The sequence below is a fragment of the Danio rerio genome, chromosome 5 (assembly GCF_049306965.1).
Source record: "Danio rerio strain Tuebingen ecotype United States chromosome 5, GRCz12tu, whole genome shotgun sequence".
In the NCBI taxonomy this organism is placed as follows: domain Eukaryota; kingdom Metazoa; phylum Chordata; class Actinopteri; order Cypriniformes; family Danionidae; genus Danio; species Danio rerio.
In genome coordinates, this window is record NC_133180.1 from 19,881,733 (window position 1) to 19,905,922 (window position 24,190).

A 24,190-nucleotide genomic window follows, 5' to 3' on the forward strand; every position below is an offset into this window, starting at 1 on the left:
CATGCGAACACGGGGAGAACATGCAAACTCCACACAAAAATGCCAACTGACCCAGCTGGGATTCAAACTAACGACCTTCTTGCTGTGAGGCGGCAGTGCTAACCACTGGGCCACCGTGTTGCCTGGTAAAAATACATCTAAAAAATATTTTAAAAATAACATGAGCCAAACATTTCATTCCGCTGTGGCGACCCCGGATTAATAAAGGGACTAAGTCGACAAGAAAATGAATGAAAATAAAAGAATGAGCCAAGCATAACAGAATCGTGACATGAGGCAAGGGCTATAAGACAATTCATGAGGGCCAGTGTCCTGCAGAATTTTGCTCCAAAATGCCTCAACACACCTGCAAGGATGATTTTAGAAAGCCTAGTAAGAGCTTGATTAGCTAGCCCAGGTGCGTCTGATTGGGGATGGTACTAAACTTTGCAGGACACCGGTCCTCCAGAACCAAGTTTGGACATGCCTGTTGTATTTGGACTAAACATGGTGTATATGATTACCATGTTTTTTTCCCCATTGTGTTGTCATTGAAAAAAATCTACAAAAATGCTAATTTAAATCAGAGGTGTTTAAATGTTTATCTTTTGTGCCTCTGCTTATCTGTTGCACATTTTCTATCTGGCAGATTAATAGAGGCAATGTTGTATTGCATTTTAGTCTTGTATCTAATTGCTACCTATCTGTTTGTCTTTATATTTATTTATCTATTTTCTGTCTGTTTTCTGTCTGAATTTTAAAATGTGTGAGGTACTGTAAATACACTTTGGCCTAATTGGTGTAAATCATCATTGGTGTAAATATTCAGTAAATCTGTTGACATATTATCGGTTGTCATCATTGGTTGAGGTATTTTGCACATGAAAAGTTAAAATTACTAATCTGATCAATTGACTGTATGTTCGGTGTGCTGTGATCAAACTGTGCTCAAAGACTGCTTTGGTTGAGTCATAATAGGGTTGCACATTATAGATTTGCTATACTGATGAATTCTTTGATTGCTTTGTGGTGTTGCAAATCAATGACAAAACTTTAATAAGAGAGGAAATTAACTGTAAATTAAACTTAAGGCATATCAGTTGTGTTAAAATCCATTTTCTGTTATTAACAGTATTTGTCGTTTTGAACTGGTACTTAAAAAAAAATGTCTTTCTCCCACTTAGTCATAATTTAAGTCTGACAATTGATCACTTTTGTTATCAGATGCGGTACTTCAGTCCTCAGTAATGTAATTCAGCTCCAAAGCATAGAAGTGAGGGGAAGCAATGTTCTCCCGCAACCGATGCAATGGACAGGATGGCACAGGTGTCCCTCAATATCCCCGACCCAAGAAGAAAAGTGCAGTGCCAAAAAAAAGACAGCCTAATCCCAAAGTTGCTCTGGTGTTGCGTGGGAAAATTCATCGTCTCTTGCAGGGATCTGCCGATCATACAGTTCAGCCTCCTGGACTTTACTATGCTGGAATTGAAGAAGAGGATGAAGATGGGGAAGAGGATGTTGAAAAGTTACAGAACTGCAGGAGAGGATTAGTTTCAGCAGAGGTCTGCTGTTCACCTCAGGTGCCCAATGGCCATGGTTTAGGAGCAGTATCTGAGGCACCTTGCGTTGGGGAGGTTGAGCTAAATCGAGAAGGAGGCATCAGGATTCCTTGCACTTTGCAGCACAACAGTAATTTAACAGAGGTTCAAAACCAAATGACCCAAGATCTAAATGGGACAGAACTCTCGTCTGGAAGTGGACTTGATGGTGAGCCGAAAAGACAGACAGACAGAGTTAATGTGACGATGCAGGATGAGGTTGTGGAGGGGAATAATGAGCTCTATCAAGAGGAAGAATCAAGTGATATCGTTGAGCACATACTGAAAGAATTGCGTGGGATAAACAAAATTCAAGAGGAGATTTCAGACTTGAGGGAGTACTTGTCATCTGTTCGTGGTTCTGTTGAGGAGGTCTCAAGCTGTGTAGATGCTGTTCTAATGGAGATTGAATGCATGCGGTCTGGAAACAAATCTGGTGTGGAGACTTGGCCTGGAGCAATGGGTGGCACTGAAGGACTCTCCCACACTCACAAATCAAAAAACACTGTTAGCATAAGCTGTTACAAGCCTTACACTGTTGAATCCTCAAATAGCTGTGGTGATATACTCTCAGATTATGAAGTCCTTGATAGGAAACCCAAAGAGGTGTCAAGGCAGTCCACGAAAAGGAAGGTCAGTTTTGGTTACCTTGAGCGCCAAGATGGGCAGGATTGTCCAAGCAACAGCTCTCTATCTTCTGGTCATAGTTCCAAGTCTGAGTCTGATCCAGAAAAAAATACTTCTGGACAGTCTAAAATAGGGGGTGACATTCGTCCTCGGGACCCAGTGGATTTAAAATGCAATGGGAGTGGAGAGATTGCATGGAGCGAAGATGATTCTTGCTCCAGGCAAGGCAGTTTTGAAGATGCAAGTGAAGTGGACCCATCAACAGCTGTAAATACTTGTTTAGTTGGTGCCTCGGATAAGATATTACAAGTATCTGGTAAACACTATGACTCTGATGTGAGTATATGCAGCATGCTAGATTGGAAACAGTGTGGTGCAGAAGAATTCCCTAAAGAACGTGGCCTCAGCTATCATAATTGCAAAGATAAATGTTCTCAAAGTTCTCAGAATGGCATTTATCATGTATCTTCTTATGAAAATGGGCTGCTATTTATAAGTAAGCCATCCAAGAACCATATGAATGAAGATACATCATTCTGTAATCAAAATGTTCCTGATTGGAAACCAGACTCTGATGCTGATGCTGATGACTGTAATGCTGCGTTCAATGTAAAAAAGTTTGGCAGAGCAGTTCTTGACTTTAAAACCACTTTGCGAGGAGCTCTAAAGAAGAAGGATGGAAGTTATTCTACCTTGCCTTGTGAAAAGATTGAAGTGCATACAGCAGTCTCCCCATGTGGGGAAGAACAAGGAATTGTCAATGTCCTAAATACTAGTACACCAAATTTAGTAACACCTCAGATTGAGATGGAGACCCCACAAACTGAAACAACTAATTCCACATGGCCTCAAGGCCTAAGTGATGAGAAGGACTTTGTAGAGATACTTCAATGCATTTCTGCCAAAGCAAAACCTGAATCACCTCCATACCAGCATAGCAATGAAGATTCAGAACATCCAAAATCTCCAGGCTTGGACTCATCCACTAGTAATGCATCAGATGTTACATCTGGACATCAAACCAATGCTTATTTAACACAGTGCCTCTCTACAGACATTTTGCCAGACTCTTTTTCCCCTGAGGAACTAGCGGGTGAAGAGGAGCAGAGAATACTATTGGGGGAGACTCAGCCTCCCACTGAGTCCTCCACAGAAGGAGGTAGTGAAGCAGAGCTTAGCCAGCGGAATGCATGTCGTCTGAAGTGCCTCAGGAGTTTCCAGCAGATTCTGAGGGAGAAGAGAGAATCCAGAAAACAACTCAGCATAGTGTCCATGTCAACATTTTCTGAAGATGATTTAAACCCAGGTACACCGAGTTTTCAGCCCCTAAACCTATCTTTATGTTCACTGTTCTGTTTTTCTGGTATGTGTTAGATGATCTTGGCTAAAGTTTCAAATTTGCAAGATTAGTGGGTTCTCTGAACCTAGTAATTAAAAAAAAGTTTGTAAGTAAAAAATAAATTAATTAATTTTAAAAAAAATCGTAAGTCAGTCAGTAATGCTGATTTCTTTTCTTCATGTCTATGCACATCAAATGCGTTCCACAATATAATTTATTCAACTGAAAAAAAAACAAAATGGTGTTCAATTTTTTTTCCTGTAAAATATCAGATCCCATCAGAAACTGCTGACTCTTATAGCCAGTGGGTGTTTAGACCTTTCTTCAGATATATATGCAAGCACCCTGCTGGGTGTTAAACTAGTCTTGTTCCCCAGGCTCAAACAAACTAATTACACCCATTGAATTGAAATGAAAACAAATCTGACATGAAAGAGTGGAGAGAAAATTTAGGAGCCATTATAAATGAATAATAGATCTCAATGAAACTTTCATGAACTGTCTAGATCAATTGCAAAACCCCAGCAGTTAAGCAAATCATGTTGCTGGTCCCTAAACAAGGTTATTAAACTCCCTGTCTTCAGATGCAAATGTGTTTTTGGATGAGACTTTAATTGCTGTATTGTTATGTCTAGTTAAAGCGTGTTTATGGTTAAAATGATATGATAATAAACATGTGCTCTTTGTTGTTATTTTTAGATGGAAGCCAAGATGAAGACCAGGTTATCTTTTATCTTGTTTAAAAGTGCCTTGATGTTTTCTGTTTGCAAAGCACAAGATAAATAAGGATGTTTAAAAATATTTAATGTGCATGGTGCTAAAAGGCTCCTTTGATGTAGGTTTACTGTATTGTGTTGAATTATTATTTTTTTTTTAATGATGCCTTGTTTTCGTGGCTTGTAGGCTATGCTGCACTGTAAACATTACACATATTTTCAAGCTGTGTTATTGACTGTAGCTCATTAAAATATTCTCATTTTACCATAAAGTAAAACTGTGATGGTGGACACCATGTTGCTGAATTCAAGTTTCTTAGTACTGATTTCTACTTTTGTTTCGATGATGAGCGTTAAGGAAAGGTTTGCTCAAAAAAATCTATAAATTATTTATTTAGTTATTTTAACAAATCCATTTTTTTTTTCAAAATAAGGAATGCAATACATTCGTTATATTTGCATCCTTGCTGTTGCTTGTTAAAGGGGTGGTCCAGAGTGTATTTTTAAGTCTTGGTTGTGTTTATAAGATGCAAAGCAATGTGTGCTCATGCTTCATTTTTTCATAACTTTTTTTGATTATATACTGCTACTCAGCTAACAAGAAAACAACTGTCATATTTCCTAGTTCCTCTGAAAGACCCACCCTCAAAAGGCTTTGATTGGTCAGCTAACATAATGTGCTGTGATTCGAGGATCGGCTTCATGTCACTAGGAAGCGCCAAGTCCAGTCACGCCTCTACTAGCACGCGTTGTGCCTCTGCTGTGTAAATACTGTCAGTCAGTGTAACTGTTAGCCGTGTCAGTGTGACCCTGAATTAGATATAAAATGAGGAGCACACAGCTGAACTTCACGCCTGCCCTCTAAAATAAAATCTGACTCTAAGATATAATCAGTGTCTTTCACATATATTAGGAATATGCAAGTATGTGTAAGTAATATGAAATGTTCACACATCTTTTGCTAGTTCGTTATTTGAGATGTAGAGCTTAGGCAAGCATTCGCATAGAGAAACACTGCAGCGCTGGAGTATTGTGGCTGTTGACAGCAGTTTGATGGATAAATATGATGTTTAGCTAAATTGATAATGGTGCTAAACAGCATTTCCCGTTGTTTACATTTTTGTTTATGTTCTTGCAACAACATATCGTTACGCTAGTAACTGTGCATGTAATAGATCAATCTTTTACAAAGAAAAATACTTACAGGCTGTGGCTCTCAATCCATCCACAGCTTCTTCTATTATGGTTGGAGCTGCTCCTTCTTTGAGAAGTTTTTAGCCGAATCCAGCACTGAACTAGGAGAGATAATGGAAGCTGTCCTTTGTCAAATGCTAGAGCTATATCTTTTTCTATAATTCTCTGGAACATTATTCAAATTAAACTGTAAGCACTTCTAACATTGTGTCATGTTTTTGGAGGCCCAAATGCAGACACGAAACAAGCTCTGTGGAAATAGCAACATTTGGGTGGCATTTTAGCTTTTTCTGCTTAAACATTACAGTGCCTCTCGCCACACCCCTTGGCTGCGCAGGGTGTATGCGTGTGGTGAATGTGTGCAACCTGAAGCATTTGTGATCTCCCTTTGCATTGAACTTTGAGCGTCTTACCTTCTTACATTGTTCACACAGCTACATTACACATCAACTAAAGTTTAAAATATAATCTCGTAGTGGACCACTCCTTTAAAAGGTAAATTGATGCATTTACAGATCATTGGAAAGAGAGCATTCCGTTGGAATAAATCTGTTTGATAATTTGTTTTAGTACATATTAAATAAACATGTTTTGTTATTTATTAATTATATGAAAAAGTTAAGTATGACTGTTTGATGATATTAGTTTAATTCATCAATTTACAAATTGCTGTAATTGCCTTTTTGTTCTTCAAAAGAGAATGCTTCTTTCTATAGTCTCTCTTTATCAAAAGCGAAACTCATTTAAAATGCTCTGTACTAGATTCACTGTAGGATACTATCATGCATCTTGAAAGCCAATTAATTCATGCAGGAAGATTTTCTGAATAGAAGTGTACTTACAAAAGTTTGGAGTCCTTGGTTTCTGAGCTCTTTCATGTCTAATTCTGTTAGTTTGTCATCGTGAATGGAAAATTCTGCATGTAGTGATGAATCTAGTGGTAAAATTCAGTCAACCAAACAATCAAACAGCTCTCTATTCCCCTCTATTCTCTGTTCCTTTTTAAGTCCCCATTTCCCATGTTCTGATTTGTTTTAAATATAAGCTGAATCGTGTTATATTTATTTTAATCCATGACAATATGATCAACCTCTCTACAGAATAACAATGGAGACCATAACAAACATCCGTGGGCCAAATCTGGGTATGATCTTTGGCTTATTATCTTTCACTGTTCGAATCATGTTTTTTTTTTAATCTGTACATTTATTTACTGTTACTGGAACATCAATATTACATCTCCAGGGGCACTGGAATATTTGGCATTGATAGCATGCCTGACCTTAGGAAGAAGAAACCTATCCCCTTGGTTAGCGAAGTGGTGAGTGATTTCACACTTATTCATATTAAACCAGAGCATATCACATTTCTTTCTCTGCTGATTATATCCAAATGAGAGTAATCTTAAATTACAGCCTGAATCTTATCTAACCAAAATGCAAAAATATAAACTTAATCTGATCTGATTTTTTCCCTAATGCTTTCCTTCGTTGCTAGGCCATGGTAAGTAAATCTTTCAGTGTTTCAATATTGACTATTTAATTTCTATCTAAACAGGCTTTGAGGGAAAATATGTAGGCATATGTTTTCATTATTTTAGCTATAGAACTTTTTGCTGTAACATTGTCTTTATCCAACCTGATGATAATGGTGGGATTCCACAATTATTTTTCTATCAACTCTCAAGCTGAACGTGCAATGTCCTTTATACTAAATATTATTTGTCAGAAAATTAATTTTGTGCTCAGATTTGTTTCCAGTGTGTAATGCTATCATCTTTGGTCAGCTGGTGTGATTGAAATAAGCAGTAATGATATATCAGAAATGAATGACCGCATGACATCCTTTCTCTGAAGGGTATGATATTACAAGCGATCTAGGGGTTTTTATATAATGAATTTCAGCATACATGTGAATGTGTCATTGTAATTATCCCAGCAGTTTTGTAATCGAATGTCATCCTTAAAGAGAGGCATCTTATGTGATTGGCTCTCCAAAATCCAGACGAGTGTGCTTATGCCTGAGAAACGAAGCTCTGTTTGAAGTGTTTGTCTTCGCCTCTGTTTCACTGACATGCTCATGAGTCAGAAATAGGGAACTTTCATCAATCAGTCTTTGTTGCAACACAATAAAACTGAAACCCACACAGATGTGTTTGACATTCTGTGAAGGGGACAAAAAAAGGAATAAATGCAAAATAAAAACAAGCTTGATCTGAAGCTTTTTACTTGCACAACAGTTTTTAAGGCAATGGGGGCTTCTTTTTTGTGGGATGAATATAAACAAAGATTACTGCGCAACTCTGGTGTAGTTGAATCAGAACGGGCAGTAGCTGATTTCACTGGTCAAATAGCTTTGTGTGATGAATCCTGGGAGCTATAATTGAATGTTGACTTAAATTATATCCTACTATTGGTTTAAATTCAAGTTTTGCATATCACGTTGTGGTCGCTGTTCTTTTTCATTTTTAATTCGTTGTCTCTTAATAAATCGATTGATTGATTGATTGATTGATTTAAGGTTTGGGGAAACAATCAATTTAACCTGTTAGCCAGCACTCACTTTTGGGGATTTATGCTACCTAAATTTAGATAGTAACAGCTCTTGACCCCCATTTCTTGAGCTATAAACATAAATTAGGTAGCATTGAAAAGTAGACACTTTGACTATGGTCCATCTAGAAAGTTTCATACAAAAAAAGAAAAGTTTTACAACATGAAGTAATGAGAAAGGAAAACTGTACTGTGTTCAATATTTGTTTTTTTAAAGTACAAACATATTAAATCAGTCATGTAATATCCTAAAAAAATTATACCTAGAAAGCCAAGTGTTTCATGAGTTTATATTTCAAATTTGGTGAAGATAGCATGCAAAATAAGATTTCTGTAAAGTTTTCTGAGACTAGATCGATGTCTTTTCCTCACCGTCAGAGGCATATTCTCAAAAATGACCTTCCCAAACTAAAAGAGTAACAGTTGCTGAATAATTTGGTCTACATTCACAGTTCATGTTTATTTGGAAACAAGACACTTTAGCTTGTTATTTATTCATTAGGTTAAACCCCTCATTTTCAATGGGGTCCCAAAATTATTCACAATTACATAATATTAACAAAACATAAAATTTAAACAACATGCACGCGCACACACACACACACACACACACACACACACACACACACACACACACACACACAGACATTAACAAAAGGGGAAGTAGTATACATAGTGAAAAAACATATACAGATCAGTAAATCAAATCACCACATAAATAATAACATGCTGAGGAAAAACATGTACAGTCCAAAGTTAAATATGACAGCAAAGTTTGCTTTAACACTTTAAATGATGCAGTGAAACGAATGTTAGCAGGTAAATTAATCTATTGGACCCTTAAACATAAAAGATATTTTACCAATAGATTTTTTAAAATGAGGGAAAAAAAGTCTGAACAGAATGTCTTACTTTAAGGAAAAAAAAATACAAAATATGGTCTAAATAATAAGGATACTTAAAATGAATACATTAAAATATATACTGAAGCCTGTGGATATGTTGTCTTTTGTGCAAAGATTGCCACTGCAGTAGATCTTACATTATACAATGATGTGTAAAAACGGAACAATCCAGAACAAATCTGCAAAGTCTATTATGTGCTGTATTAAGAGGAGCATGATCTAATTTCGATGCAGTGTGATAAACATTATCACAATAGGCTTTACTATCCATCTAGAGTTTATAATAATCAAAATGAAAAAAGTTATAGATGCTTAAGTAATGTAAAAAAATTGCACCGCACTAAACATTTCATTATTTCTTAAACAAATATATAAAATTAGTCCTGGAGCAATACAGAAAAGTAATAGGTTAAAAGCCACACATACAGTATATAATTTTTAATATACTACACAATTCTTTACTACCAAAAATGCTGTTTATCACTTGAAGTGATCAGAAAAATTGAAGTCTTTGAAGCATAAATCTATTGTAGAAGGCTTTTATTCAATAGTTTGTTGTGTATTATTATTAGGTTTGTTAAAAACTGTTTGAGCATTTATAATGTTGTTTAATCTATAATTAGAGTTCAATCATAGTTTATAAATATTTATGTTTTATTCAATGTGATTTTATGCCTACAGTTGGTAACACTTTATTTTGATGGTCCAGTTGAGTATTAGTAGACTGTCTGCTTAATATCTGTTAATACTGCTCCTTCAACAGACATTTAACTGACAATAAGAAACTTTGCAATTACTTCAACTTACACTAACCCCAACCCCAACCTAACGTAAACTTATAATCTAATGAGAATTAGTTGCATTGCAACTTAAATTCAACAAACGGACAATCAAAATCAAGTGTGACCCTACAGTTTAATACCTTTTAAAAATACTAATTTTGTTGTCTATTTAAAAATCAGATTTTTAAATATGCTTAAACTTGATTTTGTTTTTCATTTGGTTCTGAAAAATCCAATTTTCTCTCATGCAGAATTGATCTTTGTATTTGGCTCTTTCATTGACTGAACATTAACCAAGACCTGCCAGCCCCCTCATTCACTCTCAACCACTCATGATTGACTCGCCAAGCAAATGATGGCCAGAGAAAAGATAAAGCCAGCCTTTTGCGTGTTTTGAATCACTGTCATTAACTACGAGAGGCCAAATTGTGCTCTTATCTCTGTTTTCAATAAAAAAAAATCAATCTGCAGATTTTTGGTCTGCCTTTAGCTATAAAACAGTCATCGAGAGTTTTTCAGCATGTCGTATCGACTGTCTTTTGTGTTTATTGTAGGTACTATTCTACATTATAGAATTTAGTCATTGAAGACGTAAGCCATTAAATGCTAAAAGCTTTTTAAGCAGACACAGTTCCCTTAATGGGGATTAGAGTTTAGCATAATAATGGTAATGTTGTTGACACAGACATGGACTAACATTTGAGGAAACATTACAAACAATTTTGCTAAACTCTCTGGGCGAGCACAAGTAAAGTTACAGACTCATTTCTGTATAATGAGTACAGCTGTTGCTAATAATTAAGCACATGTTTATATTGACCCATTGTTCTTCTCTCTCAGTCTCTGGTGCAGTCCAGGAAAGCTGGGATCTCACATGCATTAGCTGCACGCTCTTCCCTGAAGGATGAAGAACTGGTAAGGCATATGCTATCTGTTTTATATAATAAAAGTACCAACAGATTTGTCTTTATATATATAAATACATACATACATACATATATACATACATACATACATACATACATACATACATACATACATATACAGGCTTTTCTTTAATTTTGGAAGATGCATCTGAAAGAAAACTGTTGGTCCCACTTTATGTTAAGTGTACTAAACTATTATGTACTTGCAACAAAAAATAAATACAATGTACTCACTCTGTTTATAATGTATTTGAGAACACTTGTGGTGCTCTTGAGTTGGGATAGGTGTAGGGTTATGGACAGGTTTGCTGGTATGTGTAGGTTTAAGGGTGGGTTAAGGTGTAAGGAATAGTCAACAGTGTATTTACAAATGTAATTACAGAATTAAATTACAGATGTAATTACATACAGGTATTTGATCAAGCATAAATACACAGTAAATACATGTATTTACACAATTAGTACATTGTAACGAATTATTCAATTCAGTGTAAGTATATATTAGTTAAGGCCACTTACTATAAAGTGGGAACCAACTAAAAAGGTAGGTATACTAAAAAAGCTGTAAAAACAAAAAAAAAACAATAAAAATAAATACACTTGATGATTCATTGAGGTTTTAAAAGCAAACCCACCAGTCATTCAAATGTAAAAATCACCAAGCATCATGGTTTGAGCAAAAAAAATCTTCTGTAGAAAAAATCCCCTCCCTATACTGCACTGTACATCTTTAGATGCCTGAGGTTCTATTAATTAACAAACAAATTGAGTTTGAGGTCAGCTGGGTCATCAAATCTATTTACTTTATACTTACTATATTTTACTTAATATTTTCCTAAATGCTTAATTTACACCTGTGTGCACGTTATTAATTTCAGTAAATTCATTTTTAATTAAACCATAAGACAAGACAATAATATCTTAATTAGATCATGTTGTATTGCAGCAAATTTGTTTAGCGATACATAAACATAAGTACAGTGTACCTAATGATTAATGTTTTTCATGTCAGTATATAATAGTTAAAGGCGGCTAATCTGAAGCACGACCTGATGACTTATCAATCTTCAGTTCTGTTCATATGCTCTGAATTGCTGAATGTTTGTGTGGGTTTGGGCCACCTACACCTTGTGTAGATAAAGATAAGAGATGTGGCCCTCATTTGTTCATCACTTTGGCACCTGTCTACCCACTCCCATTACTACACCTACAGTACATTCTGAACGATTGGCCAGAATTTATGAAGCATACCTTTTACACTCGTATGATCAGCTGCTCTTATTTTCAGTTTGAGCTATTCTTAACAATGTCCCACTTTTTTAGTTCCAACACATTCTACATGTAGGATGGGCTTTGTTTTAAATATCAGTGCTTCATCTTCTGTAACGGCATTGTTTGTTTATTCTCTTTCTGTAGAAAAATCATGTGTACAAGAAGACCCTCCAGGCTCTCATTTACCCTATTTCATGCACGACGCCCCATAACTTTGAAGTGTGGACGGCCACAACGCCCACCTACTGCTATGAGTGTGAGGGTCTGTTGTGGGGTATTGCGCGGCAGGGCATGCGCTGCTCAGAGTGTGGAGTCAAATGCCACGAAAAATGCCAAGAGCTTCTCAACGCAGACTGTTTGCAGAGTGAGTCACCTACCAAATACTGAAAAAATAAGCAAGAACATCTTACAAATCTTTCCATAGTTACTATTATAGTTGCATGACTGACAGTAGTTGGGTTTATTTGTGCCATAAGTGTTACATCTCTGCCATTAATGGATGCTTTGCAATGAAAAGGGCAACTTTTTACAATGAGGTCCCATTTGTTAATGCAAAGAGGCGACATAGAATTCAGAAACACTTAGTATTAATGACACTGGTGGGCTATAAATGGACTGCAGCTAACATTCATACACTCATAGCAAAAGTTGCACTTTTTTTAGTTTTTTGATTGCATACAGTATAAAAACTCATTACCTTTAGAAAATTTACCTTTAGAATTAATTTCTTCTTTTTTTGCTTGATCCACTGACATTAAACCACAGAATAGCTTTTTTCTAAGTACTACAATAATTTGTTTCGTGTGTTAGAATGGAAGGAGAGGTGCAGGTATTGTGGGTAAATGTAGTGTAACACTTTTCTTTCTTGACTAAAATGTCCTTTACATAAAATCAGCCTACAGGTCTTTGTTGACAGTAAGATATTTGAAGGCAACAGGGGATTTATTAGACACTGTACACAAAATGGCAATAAAAAATAGAAATTCTTACCTATCCGCTTGTTAAGTGGTGATGTGTTTGTGACTTATGTAATACTGTTTCCGGGTCCAAGCCGCCATTCATTTGAGTGGAGAAATCATTCGTTCATGATAACTTTTTATTCATATCACACATTAAAGTTAATTTGACATAAAGTCATGGTGTACACAACAATCGCTGGATTTGCTGCATAACAAATACCAAAATTATAACAATTTATAAAACAATTAATCACTTTCTGGCCATTGGATATTAGGCATGTACATATATATTGTGATTGAGACTTTCGAAAGAATTTAATCGCTTTGTAAAATTTTATTATTACCATTTCATGAATTTCTAGTTGAATAGAGCGCTTGGACCCGGAAGCCGCTCCGCGTGACGTCACACTTAACAAACGAATAAGCTCTTCATATATTCAATTAATTTGATTCAAATTTATTTGTATTGCGCTTTTCACAATAACTATCATTCTAAAGCAGCTTTACAAAAAGGTGCACATTAATAATACATTACCGAAAAAAAATTATAAAGGTTAAAGAGTTTCAGTATGTATAGTTTGGACAGGATATATACATAGTTAACGTGTAGTTATTCAGTATGAAGTATCCTTTCAAAACTGATGATGTCACTACAATACACACACAAATAACTCTAATTAACAATGAGCAATGCATTTCTTAGAGAATTTAATATTTTTAGGAACTATGGTTGCTTCATGTCAACTCATGTAATATTAACCAATAGATGTTTTCATTTGGTATACTACTAAATAAGAAGAAATAATAATTATTTTTTACTATAATTTCTTTAGTATAATTTGCAACAATGGCACATTATAATAAAGAGTAAAGGGTGACCATATTTTCATGGTTAGATCTTTTGAAATAATATAGTTTACTAATGTTAATAAATGGAACAACTTAATTTATAATGAAAAAAGGAAAAGCAAAATATATTTTTAAACATGTTTTAATATATATTTAATGCATGTTTATACTAAGATCCAATCGTTACTACTATTATTATTATTATTTTATTATTATTAGCAATGCTGCGATTAGGATTTTTGCAGCTGATAACAAGTACCGTTTTTTTGCCATGGTGATCGGCAAATACAGAGTTTCGATTCTGATGCTTTAAGCTTTATAATGCATAAAACACATTTCCCTCTTAGTAAGACGCTTAAGTGGAGATCTCCCCTTACCTAAGAGAATAAATGAAGGATGCTGCATATAATCCCTTAAACGTGTCTCATAACTTTAAAGAAAATTAATAGATAGCGCATATAAAAAAAAAATTGGTCAGAAAAATGACCAACCATGCAATTTGGAAACATTGCAAATGATGCAGAATTTAACGTCTCAATCAAGAAAAGGTTTAGAGCCCATATTTGATGCATAAAAAGTTAAAATGTTAACCTATAAATCCATTACTTCTTTACTAAAAGAAAATAGGTCCATAAACTACTGTTTGTTGCAATAAGTAAAGTTAACTTGCGATGTTGTCATAAACACAGAACATTCAGTTGCTAATTTAAAAAGGCCTAACACATGCAAGATCATTCAAATATTTTGCTCATCTTCAACTAACACAAACACTTGACATACCATATTCTTATTAAATGACAACTTATTTACATTACACAATGTTTTTTATAAGTTATTTACATTTTAAGACTTTTTATTTTAAAAAAATAATTGTTACACACATACTGTTTGCTGTATGGAATGCAAAAACTTTGAAGCTCAATATTTTAAAATCATTCAGAACGCAGATATAACCTTATAATTCCAAGGTGATGAAATGTGATTATCGGCCGATCGATCAGAGGCTGCATCCCTAATTATTATTATTATTATTATTATTTATAAACATCCCTCTGATTGCCAGGAGCTGCAGAGAAGAGCTCCAAAACAGGAGCAGAGGACAGAACCCTGCATATTATATCCGCTATGAAGGACCGCATGAAGATCCGAGAAAGGAATAGGCCTGAAATCTTTGAGGTCATAAGAGTTGTGTTCAATGTGACTAAACTCAACCACGCTCAGCAGATGAAGGCCATCAAACAGACTGTGCTTGATGGAACATCAAAGTGGTCTGCCAAAATCTCCATCACAGGTACAAAAGCAGAACCAGCTGTACTTTTCTGTAGTCTGACATGAAGATTGCTCAGATTGTTTGAGTTCATGTGTGTTTTCCAGTGGTGAGCGCTCAGGGCCTGCAGGCTAAAGACAGAACTGGTTCCAGTGATCCGTATGTGACGGTTCAAGTTGGCAAGACTAAGAAGAGAACCAAAACTATTTATGGTAACCTCAACCCCGTGTGGGAGGAGACGTTCAACTTGTGAGTCTAATACTCAGTTTTTTCTGTTATCTTTGTTCTTTTGAAATCCTGATTTTCCTATGATAATCAGGCAAATGTTGTCTAGTTTTGACCCTCATAATATTCACTTTTTGTTTTATCTGTCATTCCATCCATCCATCCATCCATCCATCCATCCAACTTTTGTTTTGTATGTCATTCCATCCATGCATCTGTCCATCCATCTATCCATCCATCCATCCATCCATCCAACTTTTGTTTTGTATGCCATTCCATCCATCCATCCATCCATCCATCCATCCATCCATCCATCCATTCATTTAACTTTTGTTTTATCTGTCAATCCATCCATCCATTTAACTTCTGTTTTATCTGTCATTCTATCCATCCATTCATTCATCCATCCAACTTTTGTCATTCCATCCATCCATCCATCCATCCAACCATCCAACCATCCATCCACCCATCCATTTTTGTTCTATCTGTCATTCCATCCATCCATCCATCCATCCGTCCATCCGTCCTTGTTCTATCTGTCATTTCATCTGTCTATCCATCTAACTTGTGTTTTATCTGTCATTCTATCCAACTTTTGTTTTTCTGTCCTTCCTTCCTTCCTTCCTTCCTTCCTTCCTTCCTTCCTTCCTTGCTTCCTTCCTTCCTTCCTTCCTTCCTTCCTTCCTTCCTTCATTCCTTTCATTTCACTCCTTAATGAGAAACTGCTGATAAAATACATAGATTTTTCAAATGGAGAATGCAATAACAGGTTATTCTTTTTCTCTGAATATGTTATTCCATTTGTCTATTTTCTATATCTTTGATTTTCTGATATTTATGGTCGAAATGTTACATTTTGAAAAAAATGTGACCATTGTTAGCAATAACATAGTATAGAGCAAAAACATAGTATAGAGCTATAACAGAAATGGAGATAATATGGTTAATATATTTTGATGGATCCTGAGATATCTGACGATTGGAGACTTTGGTATTCTGTCAAAATTTTGTTTGTTGGGTGTTTGAGCTCTCACTTGAAACTTCACTGCAGATGTTAAATTAATGAAGATTTAGTCTCTATTTGCTCCCCATGTTATCTTATTACACTCTGGTGGAAACCATTTAATGGGTTATTAATATATGATTATTAGGAGATGTCATTTGGAGATTTCTGCCCTGCAGGCAAGTAATTAAAAGTCAATCTAAACCTTTTTTTTTTATTATTGAAATATGTAAAGAGTATCACATTCTGTGCAAGAAGTTCTCTAAGTAAAAAAAACTGTACAGAGTTGAAACAATATGACGTCTAAAAAGTGCTTAGTTTGCCAAATAAAGCTGATTAATTATTTATTAAATCTATTGTCATACAGTTATTTAACTGCAGAATATTTACTCTACAGTCAACGACTTCAGCAACTTGTGTGATTTCTAAATGAGTTTCATCCTGTCATATTTTGGAGCTTATATTATTTCCTTTCTAAAGTGAATTGAAGCGATTTGCTCACATATTTAACTACTGTTCCCTTAGTGAGTGCCATAATTCATCTGACCGCATTAAACTACGTGTGTGGGATGAAGACGATGATATAAAGTCTCGGGTGAAGCAGCGTCTAAAGAGGGAATCTGATGACTTTTTGGGTCAGAGCATCATTGAGGTCCGGACTCTCAGCGGAGAAATGGATGTTTGGTACAACCTCGGCAAGTTCAATTCCTCTTTTTGTTTATTCTCAGAATTTACAGTAGCACTCATTTGGGCTATATAGTTGCATAGTTGATTTGTAGACAAGCTGAAAGTATAATACGCCGTGGGTTCCCTTCTGAATTTCTAACAAGTTGTTAAATAATTTGATGTTGTTAGTTTGATCTAGTAGTTTACTGGTAGAGGCTCTGGTGTATTGTTCTGCAACATAAATGCACAAAAACAGGGGTTTTGACATTTTTGTGAGCTCTAATGCAATTTGCTAAAAAGTTGCTCTGTGGGGGCTAGTTAAGATTTTTTTTTAAATTCATAAATCTTAAACTTAAACTGAATTCTTCAAGAGAACCCACTAGACAATGCTAACTTTCTTAAGGGGGTTTAGGACTATAAACTGAATAGCTTAAACAAGAAATGAAACCATCTGTCTGCTTAAAAATGTAATTTAAAATATAAAACTCACAACTGCAAAGCTTTAAAAAAATCATATTTTTTAATGTTACAATAAGCCTGATTAAATAAAATGACATAATAGAGTAATTATTATAAATGTTGCATGGACATATAATGAAATATACTACATATTATGATATGTACACTCACTGGCCACTTTATTAGGCACTGCTCATTAATTTCCAATTAGCTAATCACATCAAACCATTCAAAAGGTGATTTAGGTGACTTTGAACGTGGCATAGTTTTTGGTGCCAGGCAAGCTGGTCTGAGTATTTCAGAAACTGCTGATCTACTGGGATTTTTACGCACAACCATCTTTCAAAGGAGATTGGCCAGACTAGTTTGAGCTGATAGAAAGGCAATAGTAATTCAAATAACCACTCGTTACAACCGAGGTATGCAGAAGAGCCTCTCTGAATGCACAACATGTCCAACCTTGAGGCAGATGGGCTACAGCAGCAGAAGACCACACCAGGTGCCACTCCTGTCAGCAAAGAACAGGAAACTGAGGGTACAATTCGCACAGACTCATCAAAATTGGACAACAGAAGAACAGGAAACACTTTGGGCTCATTAGTACCAATTGAGCATCGTGTCAACGCCACAGCCTACCTGAGTATTGTTGCTGACCATGTCCATCCCTTTATGACTACAGTGTACCCATCTTCTGATGGCTACTTCCAGCAGGATAACGCACCATTTCAAAAAGGGCACACCATCTCAGACTGGTTTCTTGAACATGACAATGAGTTCACTGTACCCAAATGGTCTCCGCAGTCACCAGATCTCAATCCAATAGAGCACCTTTGGGATGTGGTGGAATGTCACATCATGGATGTGCAGCCGACAAATCTGCAGCAACTGTGTGATGCTATCATGTGAATAGGGACCAAAATCTGAATCTATGCCACAAAGGATTAAGGCAGTTCTAAGGGGCAAAAAGGGGTCCAACCCGGTACTAGTACGATGTACCTAATAAAGTGGCCGGTGAGTGTATATACATTCACTGTACTTTTTATTGTTTGTGAAAACTTGCCTGATGAATTAAATATGTCCAACTTTAGTGGGGGAAATTTTAGCTTCTACTCTCTTAGTATAATACTACTAATAGAATGCTCTCTTTTGATTTTACTTTCATAAGAGCTCAGAACAATTATATGTAATGTGTACAAAATGGCTGTCTAAAGCAATGGATTTTTTCATTGATAAAAATATTCAAAATATACTTTCATGAGTGTTTATAATTAAAATCTTGAATCTAACATCTTTAAATATGAAAATGCTGCTTGTTTTCTTTTTAAATACAAATGTATTGAATGTTAGTGCGGAATGGTTCACATCCGGTATGATGTTGCTAAATAGAGAGCTGTCTTTCACATCGGATGTGTAATAGCCATGTATTATCTCTGACTGTAGAAAAACGCACTGACAAGTCAGCGGTCTCGGGGGCCATCAGGCTGCAGATAAGTGTGGAAATTAAAGGGGAAGAGAAAGTGGCCCCTTATCATGTTCAGTACACCTGTCTGCACGAGGTAAGCCCCTACACACAAGGGTTTCTTTTTAATGGACAAACATTTTTTTATTATTGTGCACCAAATTGATCAAATGTTACATTAAAGATTTTACATTTATTTTTAAATTGTATTATTTAAAAAATTTATATTAAAATATAAATATTAAATATATTAAAGAATTTCAGTTTTGTCATTGAATCTAATAAAAAAATTATTTTTGTAACATTGTAATTTTTGTTGAATAATTTATTTTATTTAAAACTGCTTCTGATATTGATAATGATAAGAAATATTGGTAACACTTCAGTTTAAGGATCAATTCTCACATTTAACTTGTGGTTTTTTACCTGCCAGTTATTAAGATTTTGGCTGTTTATTATTGGTATTTATAAATTTGCAATCCTACCCAATACCTAAACCCAATTACTACCTTAATATTTATAATTAAACCACAAATTAGGAGCTTATTGAGACAAAATTCAAAGTTAATGGTTTGTTAATAGCAAGAATTTTACTTTAAAATAAAGAGTGAATAATTTATTGAGCACCAAATGAGCAAATTTAAATGATTTTTGAAGGATTGTGATACTAAAAAATCCAGCTTCGCTTTTGCAGGATTTAATTACATTTTCTAATTTAATCGCTTATTTTACATTTTAATATTGGTAAACAATCTAACCATAATTATCTTTTTTACAATATCGCCTGGGTGAGAATAAGGGACTTTCAAATAAACATCTCAGAATTTTGTATGGTAGCGTACAAAATGTAAAATGTTCTCTCTCCTCAAAACCAACAGATATTATTTTCTAATGTCATGATTGCCTAACGTGAAATGATTGTCTTATGTCACTTTCTGCTCTGTTTTTGTAGAATTTCTTCCACTATGTGACGGAGATTGAAGGGCAGGGTGTGGTGAAGTTGCCTGCGGCACGTGGAGATGATGCCTGGAAAGTCTATTTTGATGAGGTTTATCAAGACATCGTGGATGAGTTTGCTATGCGCTATGGAATAGAATCCATCTATCAGGCCATGACGTAAGTACTGAAACTTTTTGTGTGTATTTTGAGAGCTATAGGTACATTTTGTTAAGAGGAAACCTTTATCACATTATATAACATCAATAATAACATTTTTGACATTAAAAGTCCTAAATGGGTATTTAAATGGACTAAAAAAATTAGGCTCTTTTTAGACTGGCAGAAAAAATCTGATCTTGACAGTAGAAAATGCATTAGATAGTTTTAAATAATCTGATTTGCAACACATTTGAAGGTGGATCTTGTATGATGAACTAAATACTGAAGTTCAAATATTGGTGGTGGACAGATCTTGATGTATTTTTTTTAATGATATTGTGTTTATGTTTTTGTTATGTAATTTGTGTTTTTCCTGCACCGGAACTGCAGATGAAATTTAGCTACAGTATGTAGCTAATTCTAGGGCATTTCTTTACAAAATAAAATAAAATAAAATAAAATAAAATAAAATAAAATAAAATTAAATTAAATTAAATTAAATTAAATTAAATTAAATTAAATTAAGGTGACGTGGTGGCGCAGTGGGTAGCACGTTTGCCTCACAGCAAGAAGGTTGCTGGTTTGAGCCTCAGCTGGGTCAGTTGGCGTTTCTGTGTGAAGTTTGCATGTTCTCCCTGTGTTCACGTGGGTTTCCTCCATGTGCTTCGGTTTATCCCCCAAAACCCAACGACATGTGGTATAGGTGAATTGGTTAAGCTAAATTGTCAGTAGTGTATGTGTGTAAATAAGTGTGTGTGGATGTTTCCCAGTGATAGATTGCGGCTGGAAGGGCGATTCATTCCGCAGTGACTACCCCAGAGTAATAAAAGGACTATGTTAAAAAGAAAATGAATAAAATAAAATATAAATAAAATAAATTATAAATTATTAAATAAAATATTAAATAAATAATAATAAAAAATAAAAAATAAAATAAAATAAAATATGTCCAATATTGGAGGCGGACATTTTGGAGATGGTTTACTAGCCATTTACATCCACTTAGCAAATACAGAAATTAAAAAGCTGTTCTTCAGTTGACAATTTTTATCAGATCTCAGAATATTTGTTTCTAATGAATACAAGATGGCTTTGTTTATTTATTTTTTATTTTTTAACTTTTTTTGTCTAGAGTGTTTTTAAATGTAGATTGAGTCAAAGCAGCTTAGCATAGATGGAGAAAAGATAATAAAAAGCCAAAACAAGATTTCAGATAGTGGAACATTTCAGCATATCATACAGGCAGGAGAGTAGTGGGACAATGCCGGAGTTGTTATTGTCAAATTGAAACTGATTGAGTTCAGTTTAGAATATATATTACCGTTAAAGTTTAATTCAGTTCAATTCAGTTCAGTTTTTAAAGCACTAGATTTATTTTCTTGTCGGCTTAGTCCCTTTATTAATCCAGGGTCGCCACAGCTGAATAAACTGCATGGAGAACATGCAAAGTCCACACAGAAACTCCAACTGAGCCGAGGCTCAAACCAGTGACCTTCTTGCTGTGAGCCGACAGCACTACCTACTGCACCACTGCATCGCCCGGATCAAATTTCAGTTAAAATAATTTTTTCGCAGATGGATAGCCAGAAAATCCAGAAAGTATATTCACACACACTCACACGCATGATCTAAGCTGGTCGTGGCATGAGTGTCACAATAAATACCAGTCACGATGCAGAACTCCTCCATCGTGCAAGCAAAATAATTGATGGAGGAGTTCTGCAACGTGACTCGACAAGGCGAAGCGCTGTATTTTTCTAGCATTTAAAGCGCTTTATTTTTCTAGCATTTTGCAACCCTTGTCACAGATGTGTGTACACCTACATCATTACATCACTAAATTATGATCTGATATGATCCCTTTTATTCAAAAGTAAAGACAATCTGCTGGAAAAGATCTGATTCTGAAAACAATCCGGTTTCTCTCTAATCAGAAAAGAGACTTAAGCTGCTTTTCCACTATCGTGCCAAACCGTTCTAAGAACACTTCGGTACGGTTACGGTTGTTTCTCCACTTGAGCCTGGAACGGCGCGGCACGATTACAAACCGTTCTCGGCCCGGAATTCTCGGCACGGTTAGACAACCGTGCTGAACTGTGCTGACAGATTCTGTGTGTTGACGTCGCGACTCGGTTGCTAAGCTACCACAGCTGGCTCAGCAGAAGCGCGCTAGTCATCAGACATCCTCAATAAACTACAGTGCATTTAATATAAAATAACGATCCAGGTCTAAACGATACAGTTTGAAAAGGGTTTTAAAACCATAGAGCAGTCTCTGGCAGAGAAGTGAATAACTCATCACATTCTAACGAAGATATTTTATTCATTAAAGTTATTATTTTATTGACTTGAATACAGACCTACTTCGCCTGCTGAATGTGAGTTTATTGCACGCAGCGCTGTATTCCACAGCACAAAACTCGCTCTGATCCGGGAGAGACATGCCAACGACTTGCGCTGCTGACTTTTTTTTCCTGCTGCGCATCGAATAAAGCGAATAAAATCACGCTTTGCATCGTCGATGTCCAAATTCCACAACAACATCACTATATCCATGGAACACGAACTTGCAGACTCTTTTAACAACGAGGAAATAATTGAAATAAAAGCCAGGACAGCTTGTTAATACCGGCGAGACCACCTGAAGGACGGCGTGTTCGTGTTGTAATGTCGGCCGTTCAAAAGACATTGCTTGAAAGCTTTACGGAGCGGCACTGTAACTGTCCAAGGTACTGTTGTATGATTTATATTATAGCATATGCACTAATAAACAAGTCAAAAGAATGAATGAATTAAATAAATATGGATTCTTAAATGTCAGTATTGTTTACTCAAAAAATATCAATACGTTTTGACAAATGTTTTATAAAAACAAAATGAGCAATTTTCATCATTTCAGCTATAGGCAATTATATGATTCAGTTATACATAAGTTATATGACATTTATGAGGCATGTAAGATGTTTCTGTGTTTTTTTTTTGTGGTGATCTTTAATATAGCTACGCAAATATTTTCTAAAACGTCTAGCAATATTTCGCCTACAGCTTGTTAATAATGAACACAAAAATAATTATAAAAATAAAAATAAAATGATCAAAATAAAAAGATAATAAAGCAGCATTTTAGTGCTTTATATGCTTTAAATCCTGCAATATATGTGTTGTTTCATATTCGTTTTTTTCACTTGCTGCATTCGTTATTTAATGTTTGAATAGTAAAACAAATAACAACCATCGCTTAAATGGTTTCATTTTACTATCAAAATGTAGTATATTTTATATCATTATCAACTTTTGATATAAATACGCAGTGTAATTTAATTAATTGTTAAAAATGAAATAATTTATGTGCTGTGTTTTTATTAGTGAAAGTGCCCGCTCACCTTTGACAAAGCCTGTCCAAAATGATATTTTTGCCACTATAATGCAAATGCACTATTATTGTTGTCTTATCATTGTTTTTTTTTCTGTTATGTTCAGAGATTTTAAATATTATTTATTTCCCCTCCAATTATTTTTAATCATCACGTTACATTTTGGTAATTTTCCCTCCAAATAAAATTTAGCCAGAGCTGCGCAACATATAAATAAATAAGGGTGCACATTTAGCACCCCTATTTGATAGAGCGGCATAACAGTGTTTAGTCACATGCTTTTGCTTTTATGAAAAATAAATAAATAAATAGTTTCGGCTCTTATTTAACTTTAATTGAACAAAGGGAGCCGTTTACATTGCGTTACCAAGGGAACTACTGATGCGTTTTGTGTAATGTTTTAAAGAGCTTTGTCGCAGCACGACAGTGGAAAATGAAACCGTATCCGTGCTGTCTGGCCCGGTTTGGCACGGAATGGAACAGTTCTGTTTAAAGAACGATTCAGCACGATAGTGGAAAAGCGGCTTTAGTCAATGAATCATTAAAAACTAACCTACAGTAAACTGTGGTTAAGTACATACACTGATATCTTTTAGAGTCAAATGAATATCACGTAATATCAAGTGACATTAGGTATTGTTATAGCATTACTATTGTAGTAAAGCATTCTCACAAATATTAACTGGGTGTCTGTGTTCACCTGTAGGCATTTTGCATGTCTGTCCTTTAAATACATGCTTTCTGGCCTCCCTGCTGTAATGAGCACACTCCTGGCCAACATCAATGCATTCTACGCTCATCCCACCTCAGTCACCAACGTATCCGCCTGCGATCGCTTCACTGCTTCCAACTTTGGGGTAATGTCAACTCTGCAACACACAGATCCCCACCACTATAGAGACAGACTGAACTGAACGTTCAAGCATGAGAAGATGTGCAGT

At 35.3% G+C, this 24,190-nt stretch overlaps 1 protein-coding gene across 14 annotated transcripts in view; it reads left to right on the plus strand.

Annotated features, from left to right (window-relative positions):
* The window catches only part of unc13ba (unc-13 homolog Ba (C. elegans)), a 170,195-nt gene that overhangs the window by 86,971 nt on the left and 59,034 nt on the right, over window positions 1-24,190 (plus strand). For 13 of the 14 annotated variants that reach the window (XM_021476430.3, XM_021476422.3, XM_068221413.2 and 10 more), the window contains 10 exons: window positions 6,554-6,597; window positions 6,699-6,774; window positions 10,533-10,607; window positions 12,035-12,254; window positions 14,762-14,989; window positions 15,073-15,214; window positions 16,719-16,888; window positions 18,759-18,874; window positions 19,730-19,893; window positions 23,956-24,106. In XM_021476430.3, coding sequence (XP_021332105.1) covers window positions 6,554-6,597; window positions 6,699-6,774; window positions 10,533-10,607; window positions 12,035-12,254; window positions 14,762-14,989; window positions 15,073-15,214; window positions 16,719-16,888; window positions 18,759-18,874; window positions 19,730-19,893; window positions 23,956-24,106 — 1,386 coding nt within the window. Of the gene's footprint in view, window positions 1-1,203; window positions 3,511-4,242; window positions 4,266-6,553; window positions 6,598-6,698; window positions 6,775-10,532; window positions 10,608-12,034; window positions 12,255-14,761; window positions 14,990-15,072; window positions 15,215-16,718; window positions 16,889-18,758; window positions 18,875-19,729; window positions 19,894-23,955; window positions 24,107-24,190 lie in introns of all 14 variants that reach the window. The other variant, XM_068221419.2, reaches the window with a different exon arrangement.